This window comes from Saprolegnia parasitica, assembly GCF_000151545.1.
Source record: "Saprolegnia parasitica CBS 223.65 unplaced genomic scaffold supercont2.62, whole genome shotgun sequence".
NCBI classification, from domain to species: Eukaryota; Oomycota; class Saprolegniomycetes; order Saprolegniales; family Saprolegniaceae; genus Saprolegnia; species Saprolegnia parasitica.
In genome coordinates this window covers 7,576-27,763 of record NW_012156456.1, presented here as the reverse complement: position 1 = coordinate 27,763, position 20,188 = coordinate 7,576, and the positions used below count along the sequence as shown (strand labels likewise).

The 20,188-nt window shown below is 59.4% G+C and overlaps 7 protein-coding genes across 7 annotated transcripts; 3 read left to right on the top strand and 4 right to left on the bottom strand.

Moving 5' to 3' along the window:
- The first annotated feature begins 578 nt into the window (after nt 1-578).
- SPRG_10483 (hypothetical protein) lies at nt 579-1,392 on the top strand. Its single transcript, XM_012350133.1, has one exon. It carries the CDS (start codon nt 611-613, stop codon nt 1,340-1,342), a length of 732 nt encoding a protein of 243 aa, XP_012205523.1. The 5' UTR covers nt 579-610; the 3' UTR covers nt 1,343-1,392.
- Nucleotides 1,393-1,778: 386 nt separating this feature from the next.
- On the top strand, nt 1,779-2,391 carry SPRG_10482 (hypothetical protein; the record flags this gene model as incomplete). Its single annotated transcript, XM_012350132.1, has 4 exons — nt 1,779-1,905; nt 1,955-2,073; nt 2,105-2,341; nt 2,365-2,391. 4 exons carry the CDS (start codon nt 1,779-1,781, stop codon nt 2,389-2,391), a joined length of 510 nt encoding a protein of 169 aa, XP_012205522.1.
- A 60-nt stretch (nt 2,392-2,451) lies between these two features.
- SPRG_10481 (hypothetical protein) lies at nt 2,452-3,542 on the bottom strand (the record flags this gene model as incomplete). The annotated part of the gene is made up of 3 exons (XM_012350131.1): nt 2,452-2,991; nt 3,053-3,338; nt 3,385-3,542. 3 exons carry the CDS (start codon nt 3,540-3,542, stop codon nt 2,452-2,454), a joined length of 984 nt encoding a protein of 327 aa, XP_012205521.1.
- Nucleotides 3,543-3,870: 328 nt separating this feature from the next.
- SPRG_10480 (hypothetical protein) lies at nt 3,871-4,951 on the bottom strand (the record flags this gene model as incomplete). Its single annotated transcript, XM_012350130.1, has 3 exons — nt 4,778-4,951; nt 4,444-4,729; nt 3,871-4,392 (listed from the first exon to the last, which is right to left on the bottom strand). Exons 1-3 carry the CDS (start codon nt 4,924-4,926, stop codon nt 3,871-3,873), a joined length of 957 nt encoding a protein of 318 aa, XP_012205520.1. The 5' UTR covers nt 4,927-4,951.
- A 696-nt stretch (nt 4,952-5,647) lies between these two features.
- SPRG_10479 (hypothetical protein) lies at nt 5,648-7,625 on the top strand. Its single transcript, XM_012350129.1, has 4 exons — nt 5,648-5,765; nt 5,819-6,199; nt 6,245-7,205; nt 7,257-7,625. The coding sequence occupies exons 1-4, from the start codon at nt 5,670-5,672 to the stop codon at nt 7,589-7,591; spliced, it is 1,773 nt and encodes a 590-aa protein (XP_012205519.1). The 5' UTR covers nt 5,648-5,669; the 3' UTR covers nt 7,592-7,625.
- A 596-nt stretch (nt 7,626-8,221) lies between these two features.
- Nucleotides 8,222-15,162, bottom strand: SPRG_10478 (hypothetical protein). Its single transcript, XM_012350128.1, has 7 exons — nt 10,670-15,162; nt 10,414-10,614; nt 9,227-10,362; nt 9,097-9,178; nt 8,846-9,046; nt 8,636-8,796; nt 8,222-8,587 (listed from the first exon to the last, which is right to left on the bottom strand). The coding sequence occupies exons 1-7, from the start codon at nt 15,143-15,145 to the stop codon at nt 8,233-8,235; spliced, it is 6,612 nt and encodes a 2,203-aa protein (XP_012205518.1). The 5' UTR covers nt 15,146-15,162; the 3' UTR covers nt 8,222-8,232.
- Nucleotides 15,163-15,525: 363 nt separating this feature from the next.
- On the bottom strand, nt 15,526-17,884 carry SPRG_10477 (hypothetical protein; the record flags this gene model as incomplete). The annotated part of the gene is made up of 3 exons (XM_012350127.1): nt 15,526-16,583; nt 16,628-17,326; nt 17,353-17,884. 3 exons carry the CDS (start codon nt 17,882-17,884, stop codon nt 15,526-15,528), a joined length of 2,289 nt encoding a protein of 762 aa, XP_012205517.1.
- Between the last annotated feature and the right edge of the window lie 2,304 nt (nt 17,885-20,188).

Sequence of the window (20,188 nt, the reverse complement as noted above, 5' to 3'; positions counted from 1 at the left end):
GAGTCGGTGGTGGTGCGTGGAACCGATGGAACGAGGAAACAAACACGCGGTGTGTGCTTGGAAGTGGAAGTGTTGTCTTCATTAAGCTGCTTTGGCTGTTCTTTTTCCCTCAACACCAAGACGGATAACGTTGAAGCCAAATTTGAAGTTGCACGCTTGAGCCGTCGCGACTTCAACCAGCTTTGATGACTGGCGCGCCAAAGCATGAAGCCGACGAGACGAGTAACATCCGATCTACGGTATGCTTTCGTAGCAACCGTAGGTTTCGCTGCGGGCAAACCACGATAGAGTATATCGTGCAGTGGGGTCTGATCATCGCTGCGGTGCCAGGTTGAGGGTGTGCTTGGACGCAGGATATCACTGGGCCGTTGCCAGAGGAATATAGCGTAGCTTAACGAGCGTAGTGATGCGGGAAAATGACCACACATGCCACATGCGCTTTAGTACGACATGCGACAGAGTGCGATTCGACACGCGCTGGGCGAAGAAGCTCGCCGCTTTTATGAGCAAGTGCAACCGACAAACATCGATTCTGACAGTCAAACCAGTATAACGATTATGACAGATATTCAATACCAGAGGTTCTCGCCCACCAAAGATCGCAGCTGATATGGAGTCGACCGCAGCCTCGACGCCGGACGACGAGCAGACGTCCAGCAACGCCTCCGAGCAGGCGAGTCCAAGCGCATCACGCCAAGGCAAGCGCGCTTTGGCGGCGAGCGACGACGAGGAGCCGACAGCCAAGCGCCCGAACACACAGGTCGTCGAAGAAGCCGACGTCGACACGCCCGTGCAAGCCGCGACGCCGGCCGCCAGTGCTGCCCTTAGCACGGCCACGGATGCGCCTCCGCCGAGCACGTCAGTGGGCGACGCGGTATCCTTGATTCTCAGCGAGACGCAGCGCATCTCCGATACAGTCCGCGGCGTCACGGGCGAGGTACAGGAGCTGCAAAGCATGCTCGCGACAGTACGCCATGCGATCGCCGGCATTCGCTCTGCGGGCGACGTCTTGGATGATCGACTATCTGCAGCGAACGGAGCGCTGGACGACGTCATGACCAGCGTGATCTTGCGCGCTGTGGAGGCCACGCAGTCCCGCGTCTTGACGATGGACCAGTCCACGTTCGACCGCATTTGCGACGAGATGGGCACAGTCATGGCGCACGCGAGATCCGCAGCGCAGCTGCATGAGACGCTGGACACAGCGATCAACGGCCTCGAGGCCGTGCTCTGCGCCATCGAAATGCGTCTCGATGGCCTCTGCCGCGCCCTCGACACCAACACGGGCCAGCTCCACGCGCTCTCGGACCGAGCGATTGCGATGGCAGCGCAGTTCCAGTGATGTTATGCAGCATCGTCGACCAAAGATTATACTCGTTTCCTACTTGGGTCTTAGCACTTGGTGATGAGTACGATGGAGAAAAGGCAGATCTCCGTTCATCTCAGTGTGTCTGCTGAGAGACAGAGACGGCTAGTATAAGGGACCGCGCCCATAGCGACATGTCCAAACGCAGGGCGTCAGCCGCCAAGACTTGCCGAAAATGACCTGCGTGAAGCCTCGTACTTTAGCGTTGGCGGCCTCAAGCGACGCAGCCTCACAACTGAGTACGTCGCGCGCCTGCGCAAGACGACATGGGCGTACCTCCAGCGCAACGCTCCGATCGACGCTCCGATCTTCTGGTACGTTCCAGCTTCCAGATCTGATGCCGATCTCATCCACATTCCAACTTGTGGGGTCTGCACCATTGCGTTTGCGTCCGAGCAAAATCGACTCTCGCATGTGTCCTTCTCGACCTCGTAACGTCCAGGAAGCGACATCGCTCGAGGAGAAGACGACCAAGCTCGCCCCACTCGACACGGAGCCGCCCATGACGCCGCGACTCTTGTACCACAGCTCGTACTCAAGTACTAGTAGACGTTGTATTGAGGCCAACGCCAATGCAATATGTCGCAGAACCAACGCGAGGCTCGAGTGCTCGCTGTACGCGCAGGCGCCAGCCGGAAAGCGGACCGTACCAGGGCTACCTTCTGGTCTGCATCAACGAGGACCTGCACAAGGCACGTCCCAAGCCCGTCGAGTGTAGGGATCCTCATCGATATGTAGGCGGTCCCGCCCACTCCTGTGAATGGCGATCTCGTCGACGCGATGATGGTCGACGAGACGACCAAGTGCGCGACCGAAGTGAACGTGCTCCTGCAAAAGAGCGCGGGCGTGGCGATCGAGCGCCAAGCTGCCGCCGCGCACGCCGAGAAGGCCCAATGCGCGCTCACTACCTACCATGGCTGTACTACAAGCAGCCACGCGACCATCCGCGGACGCTGCCCGGGCTGGACGGTCTCGGTCCGATCACGTCGGCGCTCAAGACAATGGTTCTCACACCGCCGCCGTAACTCTGTCGTATGTGACCAACACGAGTCACGCCAAACGAGCCGCGTCTTCTTATAGAGTCTTCAAGTCTCTTTCTCGGGATGGCGAGAAGGCGTCGATCCATGCAGCGCGCCGCGCTCCTCCATCAAGTGCCGGAGAAGGGCCTTGAAGCGGTCAACATCAAACATGTGCACGAGCTTGGTCGCAGGCGCGGCGGATGGCACCCAGTGGCACGCCCCCCGGGTAGGTCCTTCCGAGAGCTCGACGCGACCCGTGGCAAACGAGACGTCCGTCGCGCAGTCAGCGACGAGGAGTGCCGTCGCGTACGCGTCGCAGAGGATGAATTCTTGGTGCTTGCCGCTGCTGGCACTCGGGCGGTACTGCTCGTACGCCGAGAAGATGCGCTGGAGAAAGCGAGCAGTTGGCGTGCGCAACGCAACCAGCTCGTCGTAAACAGCCCACGTCAAGTGCGCGTCACAGACGGTCTCCCAGCTCACGATCGTGAGCTTTTGCGCGAACTGCGTCAAGAGAATGTGCGCGGCCTCGGGGTCGCTCGCCACGTTGAACTCGGCGTGCGGCGTCGTGTTACCTTGGTCACGCGTCGTACAACCCATGTAGATGACCTAGCATGCATAGTATTCGATAGTATGGCGTCGTCGTGCGTAGTAGGTGGATCGGGGCAACCTCCTTGAGGTTCTCGACGAACGTCGGATCGAGCATCGCGGCCAATGCGAGGTTGGTCGCAGGTCCAATGGCGACGATCGTGAGCTCCTTGGGATGCGCCTTGGCGAAGCGAAGCAGCGCAGACACGGCGTGGTTTTCGCTCGGCGGCGTGTATGGGGCGACGCCAATCGAGCCGCCGAGGCCGTCGACGCCGTGGCCCGCCCACTTGCTGCTCATGCTCGAGATGAGCGGCTTGTGCGCGCCTGAAAAGATTGGGATACTCTGGTCCGAGGCGTGGGCGAGGATCCTAGGCACATACGATGTTACCATTCAACGGCCATGGTAGCCTGTACTGCGTCAAGTTGAGGTTGGCTTGGTGCAGGTCGACGTTGCCAAAGGTCGACGTGAGTGCCACGACACTCCCGCGCGGCAAGAGGTTGATGGCGAGAAGCACTGCGATCGCGTCGTCGACGCCGGCGTCAGTGTCAATGATGACCTTGGTATCGCCCATGTGTCGAATCCACAACTGACTGCGTCAACCAGACGACAGCGTCCCGCGCGTGCACGCAACCAACGGTTTCCCGCGCAAATAGGGTGATAGCGCACCAGAAGTCACTTGCGTTGCGTGTCCGCGCAGATACTACTAATACCTCGTGCAGCGTTTCGGTGCTACTATCGCACACCCGTGACACATCAGAAGGACACGACCACTTGATGGGCTTCTCTGGCCTTTCTCTGCTGCATAAGGGACCGTGGAGAGCCGTGCCCTAGCCAATGAGGCACTGCAAGTCTATCATGAAGCGATTGCAGCGTCTAAATTGATCATGTACTACAGCTGCTTACGACGTCGACTCTTCCCGTGCGAGCTGGAGGAAGAGCGTCTTGAAGCGATCCGTGTCGAAGGCGTGGACTAGCTTGGCGCCGCTCTTGTCGGCCGTCGGAGACCAATGGCAAGCGCCGCGCGTCTCGCCCGGCGTGAGCTCGACACGACCGGTGGCGAACGAGACGCTTCTCGTGTAGTCGCCGAAGAGGAGTGCTAGCGCATACGCGTCACAGACCACAAAGTGCTGCTCGCCGCCTTCTTCGTAGAGGACGCCGACGTCGCGCTGCGGCCGGAACTTCTCAAAGGACGCGCAAATGGCCTTGATAAAGGCCGCGGTCGGCGTCTGGACAGCGATGAGCTCGTCGAAGAACGCCCAGGGCAGGTACGCGTCGCAGACGGTCTCCCAGCTCACGATCGTGAGCTTTTGTGCAAACTGCGTCAAGAGAATATGGGCGGCCTCGGGGTCGCACGCGACGTTGAACTCGGCGTGCGGTGTCGTGTTGCCGCGCCCGAGCGTCGTACAACCCATGTAGATGACCTATGGTAGTCATGAGGCATGGCCTCTTCCTGCGTGCAGCAATAGTAATACCTCCTTGAGGTTGTCGACGAACGTCGGATCCAGCGCCGCGGCCAGCGCGAGGTTGGTCGCAGGTCCAATGGCGACGATCGTGAGCTCCTTGGGATGCTCTTTGGCGAGGCGAAGCAGCGCAGACACGGCGTGATTTTCGCCCGGCGGCGTGTATGGGGCGAGGCCAATCGCACCGCCAAGACCGTCGACGCCGTGGCCGTCCCAGCGCTCGCCGACGCTCGAGATGAGCGGCTTGTGCGCGCCTGAGAAGACTGGGATGTGGGGCTGCTTGGAGCGGGCGAGGATGCTATTGCACGCTTCAGAGGACGACGAAGCAAGATCCATTTCTACGTACTGCTTCAAGTTGTGGTTGACCTGATGCAGATCCACGTTGCCAAAGACCGACGTGATCGCAAGCACGCTACCCTCGGGCAGCATGTTGGTGGCCATGAGGATCGAGATGGCATCGTCCAAGCCGGCGTCCGTGTCGATGACAACCTTCATCTTCGCCACTGGTCGTCGATGGCCCGGGAATGGTAATTCCTAGCCGGCTGGATTGCGCATGTGTCACAAACCAAGACTTCAACCCCGTGCAGCTTATCTTATAGCCGAATTGGATCTGCAGGCCGTCATAGCGTATTTATTACCGACACCAAATCTGTCGCTTGTATAAACCATCGCTGCGAAGTAACACTATTGCGCACGGATTCGTATCGCTCGTGTTGATATAGCGTTAACAGCATTGTTGAAGGCTGTTGATTGGGAGGGCTGTGATAGAGCAAGCGGCCACACTTGGCCGCTCCCTTTCCTCTTCGTTCCTTCAACAAGCCACGGAACGACAGCTTCGCATCGTCGGCTACTGCTGAGTGCGAATCCATGGCGATCTTGGAACGTTACGATCGCGACAGCATAAAAGTATCCTGCAGCCAACGAGTAGCTTGATCGCTATTTCGGTGCACGGCCGCCAGGCGCAAGAGAGCTACATCCCTGATAGTAGTAGGAGGGAGCATGTCCGAGGCTTGGCCATAGGATCTTTGACCGTGTGCGTCACTGCGGAGAACGGTCCACCGCTGGTCAGCTGGCGGCTGACAACTTTAAGTTCCGACGCGAATTTTAATACGTTTCTTACAAACCCCGAGCTATTATTAAAAATGGTGCGAGTATCCAGCGGCAGCATAAGATATTTCCGAGGATGCGAGGTCATCGTGCTCGACGGACGCCATTTGGCAATTGCAAGGATCGGAGGCATGAGCGCCGAGACGACGGGGCTCCTCCAGACGACGACGACGCCGGCCAAGACGTCCATCATCCTCAGCGTCTGCTCCTTCATCCTCGTCACCGAGGTACGACTGCCTCGCCCATTCTTATCCTTCTTATGGCGGACTTGTGCGCTTAGTTTTGCGAGCGCTTTGCCTACTATGGCTTCACGGGGTCGCTGCCCATCTTCTTCCGCAAGAACCTCGGGTTTAGCTCGGTGCTTGCGACGGAGCTCAACTCGGTCTTCTCGTGCGTCACGTACATCACACCGCTCCTCGGCGCGTATGTGGCCGACAAGCTCCTCGGCCGCTTCAAGAGCATTCTCTTCTTCTCGATCTGGTACATGCTCGGGCTCATTCTGTGCACGGTCGCGTCGGCGCCGCCGCTCATGTCGTCGTCGTGGTTCATGTTCGGGCTCTTTGGCTGCATCGCGCTCGGCGTCGGCGGCATCAAACCCAACGTCGTCGTGCTCGGCGCCGATCAGTTTGACACGACCGACCCGGCGCAAAAGGCCGAGCGGGTACGCACTCTTTCCAAGAAAATCTGAATCTCAAATCGGGTCTAGGACAAATTCTTCAACTGGTTCTACTGGTCGATCAACATTGGCGCGACCTTTAGCACCGTCTTCTTGACCAACCTCGCGGTCGACGGCTACGCGCCGTACATTCCGGTCGAGTACGGCTTCTTTGCCTCGTTCCTCATCCCTACGATCGCCTTTGGCTTGGCGCTCGTCATCTTTGTCTCGGGCCGGAAGCGCTACGTGCGCAAGCCGCCGCAGGGCAGCGCGCTGAGCCGCTTTGTGCAGATCCTCCTCTTTGCCGGGTCGCGCTCCGGAAAAGGTCGGCTCGTGCTCTCGGGTGGCTTTGCCTTTCTGCCCGCGATCATCCTCACGACCGCCTCGTACTTTGTCGACGAGCCGAAGTGGCACCTCGCCCTTGCGCTCGCTGGCGCCGCGCTCGTTGTCTATGGCACGCTCGTGCTCATCGCGACGGGGCGCAACACGGACTGGGTGCGTGCGGCGGCGATTGAGAACGGCGGCGACTGCAGCCTCGCCGAGACGCGGGAGGTCGGCCAAGTGCTCCGCCTCTCGCCTTACTTTGGCTTTCTCATCGTGTTTTGGGCCGTGTACAGCCAGCAGACGATGAACTTTATCTTGCAAGGCTGCCAAATGGACCTCCGCGTCGGCGAGACCCAAGTGTCGTCGGCGATGCTCTCGATGTTCGACTCGATCGTCATCCTCGTCTTTGTGCCCGTCTTCAACCAGTGCTTGTACCCGGCGATCGAGCGCTGCGGCGTTCGGCTTACCATTCTGCGCAAGATGGGAGCCGGCTTGGTGGTTGCCGCGCTCTGCATGGTGGTTGCTGGCGCCATCGAAGTCGCCCGGAAGGACGCGCCGCTGCTCGAGGGGCTCAGCTCCAACTGCGCCGACGCGTCCGAGCGACTGCCCATGTCGGCGATCAGCGTCTGGTGGCAGACGCCGCAGTACCTTCTCGTCGGCGTCGCCGAGATCCTCGTGAGCATTCCTTGTACGTCCACCTCGTGTTTTGAGCCGCCGATTTGATGTGTTTATGGTGTAGCGTACGATCTCTTTTACTCGGAGGTGCCCGAGTCCATGCGCAGCGTGTGCCAAGCGCTCAACCTCCTCACGACGACGCTCGGGTCGGTCGTTGCCGGTGGCGTCAACAGCATTTTTTCGTTTTGGGTCACGACCAACCTCAACGACGGGTCGCTCGAGCTTGTCTTTTACATCCTCGCCGGCCTCGTTCTCCTCAACCTGCTGGGCTTTATTCTCGTCGCCCGCGGCTTCGAGTACCACGTGCCCGACCACTCGAAGCTCGACCTGGTCTCGGGCTACTCGCCGGCGCTGCCCCGTGCGACGCGTCGGTCGCGCAAGCCGTCCGGTGTCGTCTAATAAGTTGCATGAAAGTAAAATGGAGTATTGGACTTGACTTGAAGACGACCCTTGGACGGGTGGTTGTATTATGAACGGCGACGCAGAAAGACCGCTAGATGGCCCTATCTAAACCACAAAGATCAACCACGCCCTGCCCCAAGAAAACACGAGGTGTGGGGCAGGGTACGCTAAACTTCAATGCACATAATTCTTTTCACCGACGAGTCCAAACTACGACACACGCAGTACACGATCCCACCGCTAGATTGCACGCTACCCCAATGCCAAACCTCGACCAAAGAGCTCCTGCCCCAAGAAAACACGGGGTTAACCCTAGTACCTATTTATTCTAAAAGGATGTATGGGTTGCAGTCTAAACGCACGCCTCGTGGTTGGTGCCCTTGTTGAAGTGGGACCGCACCAGCCACTTGCGACCCAGCGACTGCGTTCGAGAGGCCAGCATACGAGCGTACACAAGGTCATACATTAGAAGAGGAAGATCGAACACAGATAGGGGACAACGCTACTTGATGAGCCAAATTCAGCGCTCCACCTCGCTCGCTCAACTCCCTTGCCATAGTATGTCGGTCAAGAGGGACAGCCTGCCTCGACGCGGTGACCGTGCGCGTTTCCTGCATCTTGAAGCAAAAGGAATTGCATTAACCCGACTTTAGAAGCCCAAAGATGCTCTGCATGAGCGTCTTGGCCTCGCCCGCAATGTCCTTGGCCGTGTTGGTCACAGCGCGCGCATTGTCCATCGTCGTCATGGCCAGCGTCTGCGCCTGCTGCACCGTGCCTTTGACAACCTTGAGGCGCGAGTTGATGTTGAGGAAGCGCCCGACCGACCCGAGCACCGAGACGCGGCCGTCGGCGTCCGGCAGTCGGTGCCACACAAGGCTCCCGTCCGCGTGGCCAGTGACCGCGAGCATGATGGCTTCGGACGGGCCGACGGCGCCACACGTGATGGCGGCCGGCAACTCGGTCGATGTCTTGTACTCGTGCAGAATCGCTAGGCTAATGAGGTCCTCAGTTCTTATCGCAAGTGGCGCGACAAGCACGTACTCGTCGAGACGGTAGACGCGCACGGCAAACTCGAGGTGCGCGAGCACAAGGCCGCCGTCCGGCGAGACGATGATGCTACTGCAGGGCTCGACGTCGTGGACGCGAACGCACGTCCCTGCGATCGTGAAGATGGCCAGCACACTGCCCGTGCCGTGCCGCCGCTATTCATTCTATCTTGATACATTGATACAATACGCAGATCAGACGCACGGTGCTGCGGGTGACGACAAAACCGCGCTGCGACGAAGCAAGCTGCTCGAACGTCGCGTCGTCGACGGCGGGCGCACGAAAGAGGACGTGGCCCGTATGCACGTTGTGCACGAGACACGTGGACGCCGACGCTGACGCGACGATACCGAGGCGCGCGTTGAGGTGGCACGCGCTGAGCGGCGCGTCGTGCCCTCGATACACCTACCCCCTTGCTCTACCACCATCCGAGAAATGCAAGAGAAGTAATATACCATGAGCGGACTCGACGAGATACGTGGCAGTCGGAACGGACTGTTCATGTTGGAAAACTGCCACAAGAGCACCGAGCAGTCCCTATTGCGTCATCCTCAATACGATGTGAAGCGTCTTGTGCATTCGTACTTGGCGCCCGAGAGAAGAAACTCGTCTTGACCGAGCGTGTCCATGTCAAGGCACGTGACAACGTCGGCGTGGCCATCGACACTGGCTTTGGCCAAGATGTGGCCGTTGGCGAGGTCCACAAGTCGGAGGTGGATCGATCCCGTCGACGCGCCGCCCGTCGCAAACACACGCCCGTGCTCCGAGATGGCGACCGGCAGCCGCGCGCCCGATGCAAAGATCGGGAGCCGCGGCACGACGTCGAACGGCGAGAGATCCCGGTCCGTCGAGAGCTTCCACTCGTTGCTACTGACGTCGTCGTCCTTTAGGAGCTCGTCCGACTTGCGGCCCGCCGAGGCCGGCGCTTTGGCATGGAGCTTCCAGTGGTGAAGCTCAATGACGCCGAGATCGTTGACGGCAAGGACACGGTCCGACAAGATCTTGATGGCGCGAATCGCAGTGTCGCCGCCGAGCGACCGCGATAGTACCGACGACTGCGACCTGACTGGCGACTGATACGCCACGGCGAGCGGACGAGGGACGGTGGCGGAGGCACTTGTCGCGGGCCCGCGGGGTGGGTGCCCTTTCGAGAAAAGCTGGCGCGGGCACTGCCCAAAATGCGCAATCTGCTGCTCCATCGCCGTGCGCAGCATTGGGTCCTCGATCGCGTCGAGGTCCACGAGGCCATAGTACGTGAGGTAGTAAAACACATTGTTGGCTGCGAGCGCGTCGTCGCCGCGCTGCTTGAAGCCAAAGATGAGGTCGATCCACTCGTGCAAATGCGCCGAGACAAACTCGCTCTCAAGCGCCGCGCGGTGCAGGCGCACAAAGGCCTCGGGGTCGTCGTTCGCCCACGGCGGCAGCTCGACGTCGCCAATCGGCTTGCCGTCCTGGCGCGCGCCAAGGTCAAAGGCGTTCAAGTTTTTGAGAAACGCCGACGTGCTGAACCACTCGGGCGTCAGTTCCTTCACTTCCGACATGCTCGAGTTGCACATGTCCCAGACGTCCGAGACCGAGTTGAAAAGACGGTCTGGGAGATCAAACACGCCGCCTTGCATCACTTGGTGCAGCGACGCAAACGGCTGGAGGCGCACGAGGAAGTAAAGCACGACGCCGGCCGCCGTCGAGTAGTGCGAACCGTAGAGAAACTTGGGGATGACCTAGACAACAACATATACGACCTGCATCCGATGAAAAACGACACGACGTACGGGGTCGTCAAAGCTGTGGTAGCGCTCCCAGTACTCGTGCAGCCGCTCCTCGTTGAGGGCGCCCATGGGTTTCGAGAGGTCGCGAAAGTTGGTCGGGTCGCTCAAGTCCAAGTGCTCGGCCGTGTAGTTGGAGAGGACCCACGGAAAAACGGGGTATTGCGTCAAGTCGTTGAATGTCCGGCCCGCGAGCGTGTTGAGCGCCTAGGATCCATAGCGCAAGCTCGATTTTTACACAAACCGAAACGAGACAACACACCATGAGGTACTCGTAGTTGCTGAGGCTGCGCGCTTGCCACTCGCGCGTGAGGCGGCCCAGCATGCGCGAGACAGGAAAGCCTGGCCACTGCTTGATCGCGGCGTTGGGCACGAGTGCGAGGAGCGTCCGGATCGTGTCGTTGCGGATGCTTGTCGTCAGTGCCGCGTTCGCGCCGTCCATGTGAAAGTCGATAAAGTGCGTCGAGCCGTCGCGCAAGAAGAGCTCGAGCGCAGATTCGCGCAGACGGTACCGACGCAAGTAGACAGCGACAACGTCCTTGAGCTTCCAGCGGTGGCTTCGATGCAGACCGACGGCCCACTCGGCGTCGGCACCCGGTCGCACGTGCGGCACCTGCGGCGTAAACACCGCCGCGTTGTCACAGACGTAAAAGGTCCCGAGCACAAAGCCCTCGGGCACAACTTTGCGGCACAACGGCTGGAGGTAGATGCGATCGTCCGGCACCAGACCAATGCCACCGGATGGATGCAAGCTCTTGGCCGCTTCGATTGTCGGCAGTTTGATGGCTTCGAGAGGGACGCGGGTGGCGTCGTCTGGTGCCAAGCCGCCGGTTGCCGCTTCTTCCTCTTCCTCGTCGACGACGGTTCTTTCGTCGTCTTCGTCATCGTCTTCTTCATCGTCCGAGTCGGCGCCACGTCCAATGGTGCCTCGACGGCTCCGAATGTTGTTCTGGATCGCCTCTTCGTCGACCACGTCGTCCTCGATGGCAGGTTTTGGCTGCTGCGCAATGACGCGTCCGACCTTTTGCAATAGATCGTCGCGAGAAATGGGCGCCGGCGCCTTGGCTTGCAAGAGCAAATGCGATGTCGGCTTGAGGTACACATCCAGTCGCACCCGGCGGCGCTGTGGTGTCTCGTGGCGCGAGAGCTCGTATTCGGCGCCGCGTACACGGCTTAGCTCCGACCGAAGCTTGGTCTCGACCTGCTTCCAGCAGTCATCCGTCCACTGCGCGCGCAGCTGGACACGGGCGTCTTCGGTGAGCATGCGCTCCTGCTCCTTCTTGGAAATTTCTTTCAGTACCTCCATCATGCGCGCCTCTTCGACTTGGGACGCCGCGAGAACGACCTTGCGCTTCTCCGCGTCGGTGTCCGGCGGCGTCTCTTCGCCGGCGACGAGGCCGGGAAAGAGTGTTTGCCGCGTCAATGCTAAGTCGGCCATCTCGCTCGGGTGCAGCGTATCCTCCCTTCCGTGGGGCACGAGCGTATCCAAAACGAGGCGCGCCGCGGTCGGGGCCGGCAGCGCGCTCAGCATCTCAATCGAGACGCGCCCTTTGGATAGTGCAATCGCAAACTCGCCACTCGTAGCGATCTTGAGTGTGAGATCCCCGAGAAGATTTTGGTCGTCCGTCGACGGTTGTCCGGCCAAGCCGAGCGCGAGGCTGCACAGCACGCGGACTAACATCTCGTGCGTCGGGACGTTTTCATCGATCGGAATGCGCTGCCCGACTTCTTGCTGAAGGGCAGCCTCGAGGCTCTGAACGAGGCGCACAAGGACGGGCGCGCAGGCACGCAGCGGCAACACCGCGCGACAGAGTCGAAGCGCCGGCACCAAACCCGCGCGGTGCTTCTTATTCGTGCTCTCGAGAAGCATGTCGACAACGTCCAGCACACTCGAGAGGAGGAGCGTCACGTGCGTTGCGTCGTCGGGCACTCCGAGAAGCAAGTAGTAGGCCAGAATGACAAGGTGGTGGACGTTTTCGGCGAGCGCACGCGAGAGAATCGTCTTGCTGCGGACAAGCCGCACGAGGACGAGCCCGAGGAGCCGGCGCGACCACACGAAGACGTTGGCCGCGCGAAACGGGTTGGCGCCTCGATCGTTCCCGTCGGCCGGCGGCGGCGCGCGCACGAGCGAGAGAAAATGCGCCATCGCGGTCCAGCCCTGCGGCGCGTACATGGCGGCACACAGAAGCGTGACGATCGTGTCAAACACGAGGTCCTCGCCCGTCTCTTGGGGCTCGGGTCCAATGCAGCACGACGCGAGGAGGTCTGTGAACCACTCGACCCACGGAAGACTGAGCAGCTGCTTCTGCGTTGCCATGTCGGTCTTGACATAGACGCTAATCTCCATGAGGATACGCTCGCGGCACGACGTCGAAATGCTCGGCACGTGTTTAAAGAGACACGCAATGAACGGAAGGGTACCGCGGAGCGGCAGCGTCATGAGCGTCATGAGACCGTCCGCAAAGACGTTGGGCATGTTGGGCGTCGCGTGGGAGACTTCTTGGATCGAGCGCAGCGCCATCGCTCGCAGCGCCACGAGGCGGTCGTCGTATGAGAGCACGAGGCGCGACGACGAGGCCGTCATGCCTTTCGTGGGAGCCTCGGCAAAGGCGTTGGCGTCGCGGCCGGTCATCGACGGATCGTTCATGGCGACGGTGTGGCGAAGACCCATGAAGAAGGATGCGTCAAACAGTAGCTCCTGGAAGAGCGACGCGGTGCTGTCGTCGACCAAGTCGAGTTGCAGATGCCGCTCGAGCGACGAGACGACGCCGCGCCCGTCACTCGACTCGAGCCACTCGTAGAGGAGCACAAAGAGCCGGAGCGCGCTCAGTCGCGTTGCAAGAGCGTGCTTGGGCTGCAAGAGATACAAAATGCAGTCCAGCGCGTTGGCGCCGAGGAGCGCAATGTACATGGGCGGGTCGCACACTGCGCGGCTCGATAGGCTCGTTAGGATCGCGCGGCTCAGGAGCGCGTCGGGACAGACGAGGAGGAAGCGTGTCGCCGTCCGCACGTTGCGGACCAAAGCGATGGGCAAAAGGACGCTCTCAAGCGCAGTGTCGGCGGCGATCGAGCCAGACGGCGACTGCAAGACAGCGTCGCCGACGACAAAGATGCGAAGGGACGCGTCGGGCGCCACGTCGTCGGGCGCGAGCGTCGCTTCCAAGAACGTGACGAGCGACCGCACGCACTCGTCGACCCACGTCGGGTCCTTGGTCTTGCGCTTGGCGAGCGCGGCCTTGAGGTAGTGCCGCCGAAGAATGTCCACGATGAGCTGCGTCGAGACGATCCGGTGCAGGCACGAGACGGTCTTGAGCAGACCCACGAGCTGCTGCAGCAAGATGGACTGCGTCTTGAACGTGGCCGTGCTCCACAAATCAAAGTCCAGCAAAAGCGCTTGGACGCCGACGACGAAGAGCGGGATCGGGTCCGGGTCGCCCGAGTGCAGATCCAAGTAGTTGGCAACGACGAGCTCGACGCACGCCGTCGCGTTGCTCGCGCTCAAGAGTTCTTCGTTGTCGCCGCCATGTGACCGCAGCACATGACTGAGCAAGTGAAAGCCATATTGATGCAGCATCTCTTCTTGATGGGCAATCGAGTTGCGCAGGAGACCTTGGAGCAGACTGAGGCCATACCCGAGCGTGATGGGCATCTCGGCGCTTGGTCGAGACAACATGACGTGCAGCAACAAGAGCACCGAAGGAATGCCACCCGTGCGGAACCAGACGTCGGCCCGGTCGGGATGCGAGAGCGTAAAGACGCCAGGGCTCAAGACGACGTGGGTTTGCTGCGACAACGCGTGGTCGCCCTCGGCCTTGAAGCGCGTCCAGCGGCCCTTTCTGTCGCGGTCGCCTTCGCAGCTCCACTGCGTGCAGAGCACGGGTCCGAGGCTCGGTCGGTCACGTCCTTCGTCGTCCTCGATGACGTCGTGCGCGCTGAACGAAAAGACGATCTTGAGGTGCATGCTCATCTCACTCGTGAGCGTCTTCTCGTGCGTCGATACCTTTGCGAGCGACTTCGTATCAAGGAACGTGTTCTGGAACGGATTGACGCCCAAGAAGAGGCGCCGCAAGCACGTATGGGACGGTCCGTGCCGGTGGAGGGCCGCCATCATATCAGGTCGGAGCTCGTCCTCGTACATGGTCATGCCCGAGAGCTGGAACGGCGCCGTGGCACCGCCGGGGTCGACGCCGCCGATGAGGCACTGGGACATGGGGCCCGTCGGCGTCGGGTACGAGAGGTCTTCGCTCATGACGCGCGTCGTGTTGACATAGCACTCGACGTGGCTGCGCTTGAGGTAGTGCTGCTTGTGCGTCACGACGACGAGGTGCCACTGCTGCGCGTCCCAGACGAACTGCGAGCTCACGTGGCGCCAGCCCTTCTCGTTCGTGGCCGACGCGACGCTGAGCGAGACGCGCGTGCAGTCGTCGTTGAGCGGCGCGAGCGTGCACTCGACGCCCATCTTCTTGCTCGTGCTGTAGAACTTGAAGAGGCGGATGCGCTTCGGGCCGACCTCGACGGGTGGCGGCGGCGGGAGCTGGACCCACACCGCGATCGAGAACCCGCGGAAGGTCCATGGCAGCAGCGGCAGCGTGAGGACGCTGCCCACAGGGACGTACACGTACGAGCGCGGGGTCACCTTGAGCTCGTTGAGGTCCTTGCTGTGCTCGCGGAAGAGGGCCGCTGTCTCCATCCCTCCCTCGCCAATCTCATCAAGGAGCTCTCCAAGATGCAAGCGCATGATGCGCGATCGCGGTCTTCTTTCAAGTAATAAAAAGAACCGCTTCATCACATACAAACATTAGGTTCTTTTTAAAACGCAATGCAATCTTTCGCCGATCCAGGCGCATGCGACCTGGCGAGGCTGAAGGATTGCGCCGCAAGGGAGCATGCAGTAAGGTATTATCTGGTATTATCTATCCCTCATACAGAAATGGCCGTGCGGCGATGGTACCAATGCGTGATATCCTATGGACTTGGATAGTTCTCTTGATTGTACCGGTACTATTCACAGTACCGGATAGACTCGAAGGTATCCAACGTGTCGCCGAAGTGCAAAGTGAGATGATTTCCATCAATAAATTCGATTCAATTGTACAAGGATACAAAGTGCTAACCTATTTAACGGACGAGGCGCTCAAGGACGCGCTTCTTCTCCTCCAACTCGCGGAGCGTGGCATCCTCGTGGTCCTCGAGCCACTCGCGGGCCTCACGGATCGTGTTCTCGGCGGCGGCATCGCCCTTCTCGCGAGTGAGCTCGAGCGCGCGGTAGATGAAGCTCTCGAGCGAGTTGCGGGCCTCGATCTTCTTGAGCACCTCAGCATCGTCCTTCTTGAACTTCTCGGCGTCAGCGACCATGCGGTCAATGTCCTCCTGCGTGAGGCGACCGTTGTTGTTGTTGATGGTCGTCTCGGCCTTGGCGTTCGTCTTCTTGTCGAGCGCCGACACGTTGAGGATACCGTTGGCGTCAATCTCGAAGGTCACCTGGACCTGCGGCTCACCGCGCTTGGCGCGCTCAATGCCCGAGATCGTGAACTCGCCGAGCTTGTTGTTGTGGTCCACGCAGGCACGCTCGCCTTCGTAGATGCACACATCGACCTGCGTCTGGTAGTCTTCCTCGGTCGTGTAGACGCGCGTCTTCTTGACCGGGATGGCCGTGTTGCGCTTGATGAGCACTGACATGACGCGGCCGACCGTCTCAATACCGAGCGAGAGCGGCGTCACATCGACGAGGAGGAGCGAGTTCGTGGCGTCGTTGCGGATGCCCGAGAGGATGGCACCCTGGACGGCGGCACCGTACGCGACGGCCTCATCCGGGTTGATCGACTTCGAGAGCTCCTTGCCGCCGAAGACAGCCGAGAGCATGTTCTGCACCTTGGGGATACGCGTGGAACCGCCGACAAGGACGAGCTCCGTGATTTCCTCCGGCTTCATCTTAGCGTCGGCAAGCACCTTGAGGACAGTCTCCTCCGTGCGCTTGAAGCACTCTTCGTTGAGCGACTCGAACTTGGCACGCGTCATCGTCGACGAGAAGTCAACGCCCTCGAAGAGCGAGTCGACTTCAATAGCAGCCGACGTCGTCGTCGAAAGCATGCGCTTGGCCGACTCGCAGGCCGTGCGGAGACGGCGCATCGAGCGAGCCGACGACGTGGGGTCAAGGCCCTTGTCTTGCGCTTGAACTCCGTGACGAGGAAGTCGACCATGTTCGAGTCGAAATCTTCACCACCGAGATGCGTGTCACCGCCCGTGGCCTTGACTTCGAAGATGCCGTTCTCGATCGAGAGGATCGACACATCGAAGGTACCACCACCGAGATCGAAGATGAGGATGTTGGCCTTGTTGCCGTCCGAGCCGGCGTTCGTGTCCAAGCCGTACGCGAGGGCGGCGGCCGTGGGCTCGTTGATGATACGCTTGACGTCGAGGCCGGCAATGGCACCGGCATCCTTCGTCGACTGACGCTGCTGGTCGTTGAAGTAAGCAGGGACCGTGACGACAGCCTGCTTGATCTCCTGGCCGAGGTAGTTCTCCGCCGTCTCCTTCATGCGGGTAAGGACCATCGACGAGATCTCCTCGGGCGTGAAGCGCTTGTCCTCGCCCTTGAACGAGACCTGGATGAGCGGCTTGTCATCATCACCCTCGACAATCTTGAACGGGAAGTGAGCAGCGTCCTTCTTGACGATCGGGTCCGAGAAAGCGCGACCGATGATACGCTTGGCATCGAAGACCGTGTTGGTGGCGTTCGAGGCAGCCTGGAGCTTGGCGGCGTCACCGATGAGGCGCTCCGACTCGTTGAAGGCGACCCACGACGGCGTCGTGCGGTTACCTTCGCTGTTGGCAATGATCTCGACCTGGCCGTCCTTCCAGACACCGACGCACGAGTACGTCGTACCGAGATCGATACCGATGACCTCCGAGAACCACGCTCGGCGCGCTTGGCACGCTCCTCACGCTCGGCGCGGGCCTTGTTGATCTTGTCCTCGATCTCCATGCGCTTCATCTTGCGCGTGGCGTCGTCCATCTCGACACCCGAGGCCTCTTCCTCGAGCACCTGGTACGCGGCCTGCGCCTGCGTCAAGCCGGCCTGGAGCTGCTTGTTGCCCTTGTCGACCGTCAAGCCCTTCGTGTAGGCCTGGACAGCCTTCTGGTACGACTTGATAAAGTAGTACGCAGCACCGAGACGGGCGTAGCCCTTGCCCCACTTGGCATCGATCTCAATGCACTTGTTGGCATCGGCCATCGCCTGCGCGGCGTTGCCGGCGCTCAAGTACGCAGCCGAGCGGTTCGAGTAGTAGATGTGGTTCTCCGGCTCGTACGCGATGGCGGCCGTGAACTCCTTGATGGCCGTGGCGTGGTCGCCGGCGGCGTACGCCGCGTTACCGCGGTTCTTGGCTTCCGTGCCAGCGGCGACGCGCTCTTCGGCAGAGAGGTTGGCATGGGCGTCCTTCGTGGACTTGCCGGCGCGACGACGTTGAGGGGCCATGGTGTTTCTTGCAAGGCGAATTGCGAAATGAATCGTGGCCAGCGCTCGGCCGTTTTCCGGATTCCGTTTTAAATTGCAGCCGCGCGCGATGTCAAGTTCCCACGTGGTTTTTGAAACCAGGACATTTGGCATATGAGAATAGGACATAGCCGAAAGATAGCTTGGCAGGGTGGGACCGTACTTTTTTTCGCATGCCAATTGGGTGCTTGTATCACTCGTGATTTGTATCGCATTTTGTTGAACCCATTAAATTGCATTGATTGGGGTCGGTTGAAGTGCGTGTTTTAAACATGCAATGTTGGTGCGAGGTGTTTGATACATGTTGTTTTCATGCGCGTCATACCAGGAAAGGGTATCGTTGAAGGTAGCGATTGAACCCTGGTTGAAGCGACGCCAAACCTCAAGCGACTGCAGAAAAGACACTGTACAATCTTAGTGCAACGATTGTCTATGTCACCAGCAAGAACTTTGGTATGTAAAGTTGTCGGGTTCGGACAATTGTGTACATCTGTGGAATGATATGCAACTCAGGATGGGTAATCCTCAATCTATGAGTGGTCTTCTTCAACTGTGGTCTCCATTTCAGTGCACCTTTGCAAGGATGCCACTCAAGTGCATGGTAGTCGTCGGCGATCTTCCATCAACATGTTCACTGTCAAATTCTGAAACATAGTCGTCGCACCATGACACCCGCCACGACAACCAACGAAGCGTTCAAATGACATGCGTGATACTTCCATTGAAATGCATTGAAAGACTATTGCCGTGAATTACTTTATTGCATATCAGTAGGACCAATGTGACGGACCCGACTAAGGTTACAGCACACCTTCTCCTCGCGACTGCAGCGTAATCCCCAGTGCGATCACCATCGTGGTCCAACCGCTGGGTTCTGGTCTGCCCGACTAGGCAGCACGACATATCTGACGTGCATCTCGCAGAAAGATCCACCGATGGCCGAATTTTGCTAGATAACGCGCAGATCCAGGTATCCTAGTCTTTGCATGATTGATCTTGAGGCAATGGGGCTCGTGACCGTTCTGCACCGATACCTCGATTGGCCGAGTCTCTGCATCTTGAAGGCTGATGTACTGGTTTGTTCGATGGCACTCGGCGCTTCAAGAACTGTTTGGCCATTGTGGCGCCATTCGGTAGGTGCACCACGTTGTCGAGAGCTTGCAGAACGGTTTTCGTAGAAGAATTATAACTCTCGAGAAAATGGTGGGCGACGCGTGCATTCTGACGAGGGACTCGACGTTGACATGACATTTGGTGATCTGCCGTCGAGCTTGTATGAGCGCCTCCCTGCTCGACGAGGGGATACGACTCGAAGCTTTGGGCAAGAGTTGTCTTTGGCCAATAGCGGTGACAATGGAGCGGACCGAGCAGCAGTAGCTCGACGTGCTCGATTAGATCAAACCGTCCACTACGTTTCCCATGCACAAGGCTTGCACCCGATAACGCTTTTATCAGTTTCTCAGTTTCAAGCGCACGTGGCATACACTTGCATGGACGTCCAAGTAGTGTTGCAGAACCGTTTGGCTCTCAAAATACCGAGTACGACAGTTATTTGATGTGCTCGCTGGAAATTCGTGCTCGCTACGTACCTGTACGCTGCATCCGTGTTCCTTGTTGACACACATCCCGTCGTACATCCCAAACGACGATGTCTGGTGCATGGCACCGCCTTCGTTTCCACCACCACGCACACACGACAGAGGCAGCCCAACCACCACCAATGCCTCCATCAAGCATGCAGGGGCGTAATGGAGATCCCTTACCTTCCACATTACCCTCTCCATGCAACGTGGTTTTGACAACGTCGGGGATCGTAGCCGCCTCTCCCTGCGTACAAAACGCCACGTGTATTAAACACTTGTGAAACGAGGACTTTTCGAGCCGACCGCGCAAGTCGGCACCGGCCGGAGCCAATCACATGCGCGCTTTGTCACAGATCCGCAACTCAGCCAATCAGAGGCGCCGAACGACGGCCTGTGGCGGGCCAGAAAAAGGATGGTCTGGAACGGGTCTCGCATTCTTGGCCAGCGCCAAATCAGGCCTTCGTGCGGTGGCGTATCCGGATATCGCCCGTTGACACTCATCACCGCGTATTTAAATAACGCGCTCGTTGGACGCGTGTAATTCATTGCGTTTGACGTCGCTTCTCTTGCCTTTTCTATCGCGTATGCATTAAAACACGCAAGCAATGCATTGCCGCGACATCGCGCGCGGCTGCAATTTAAAACGGAATCCGGAAAACGGCCGAGCGCTGGCCACGATTCATTTCGCAATTCGCCTTGCAAG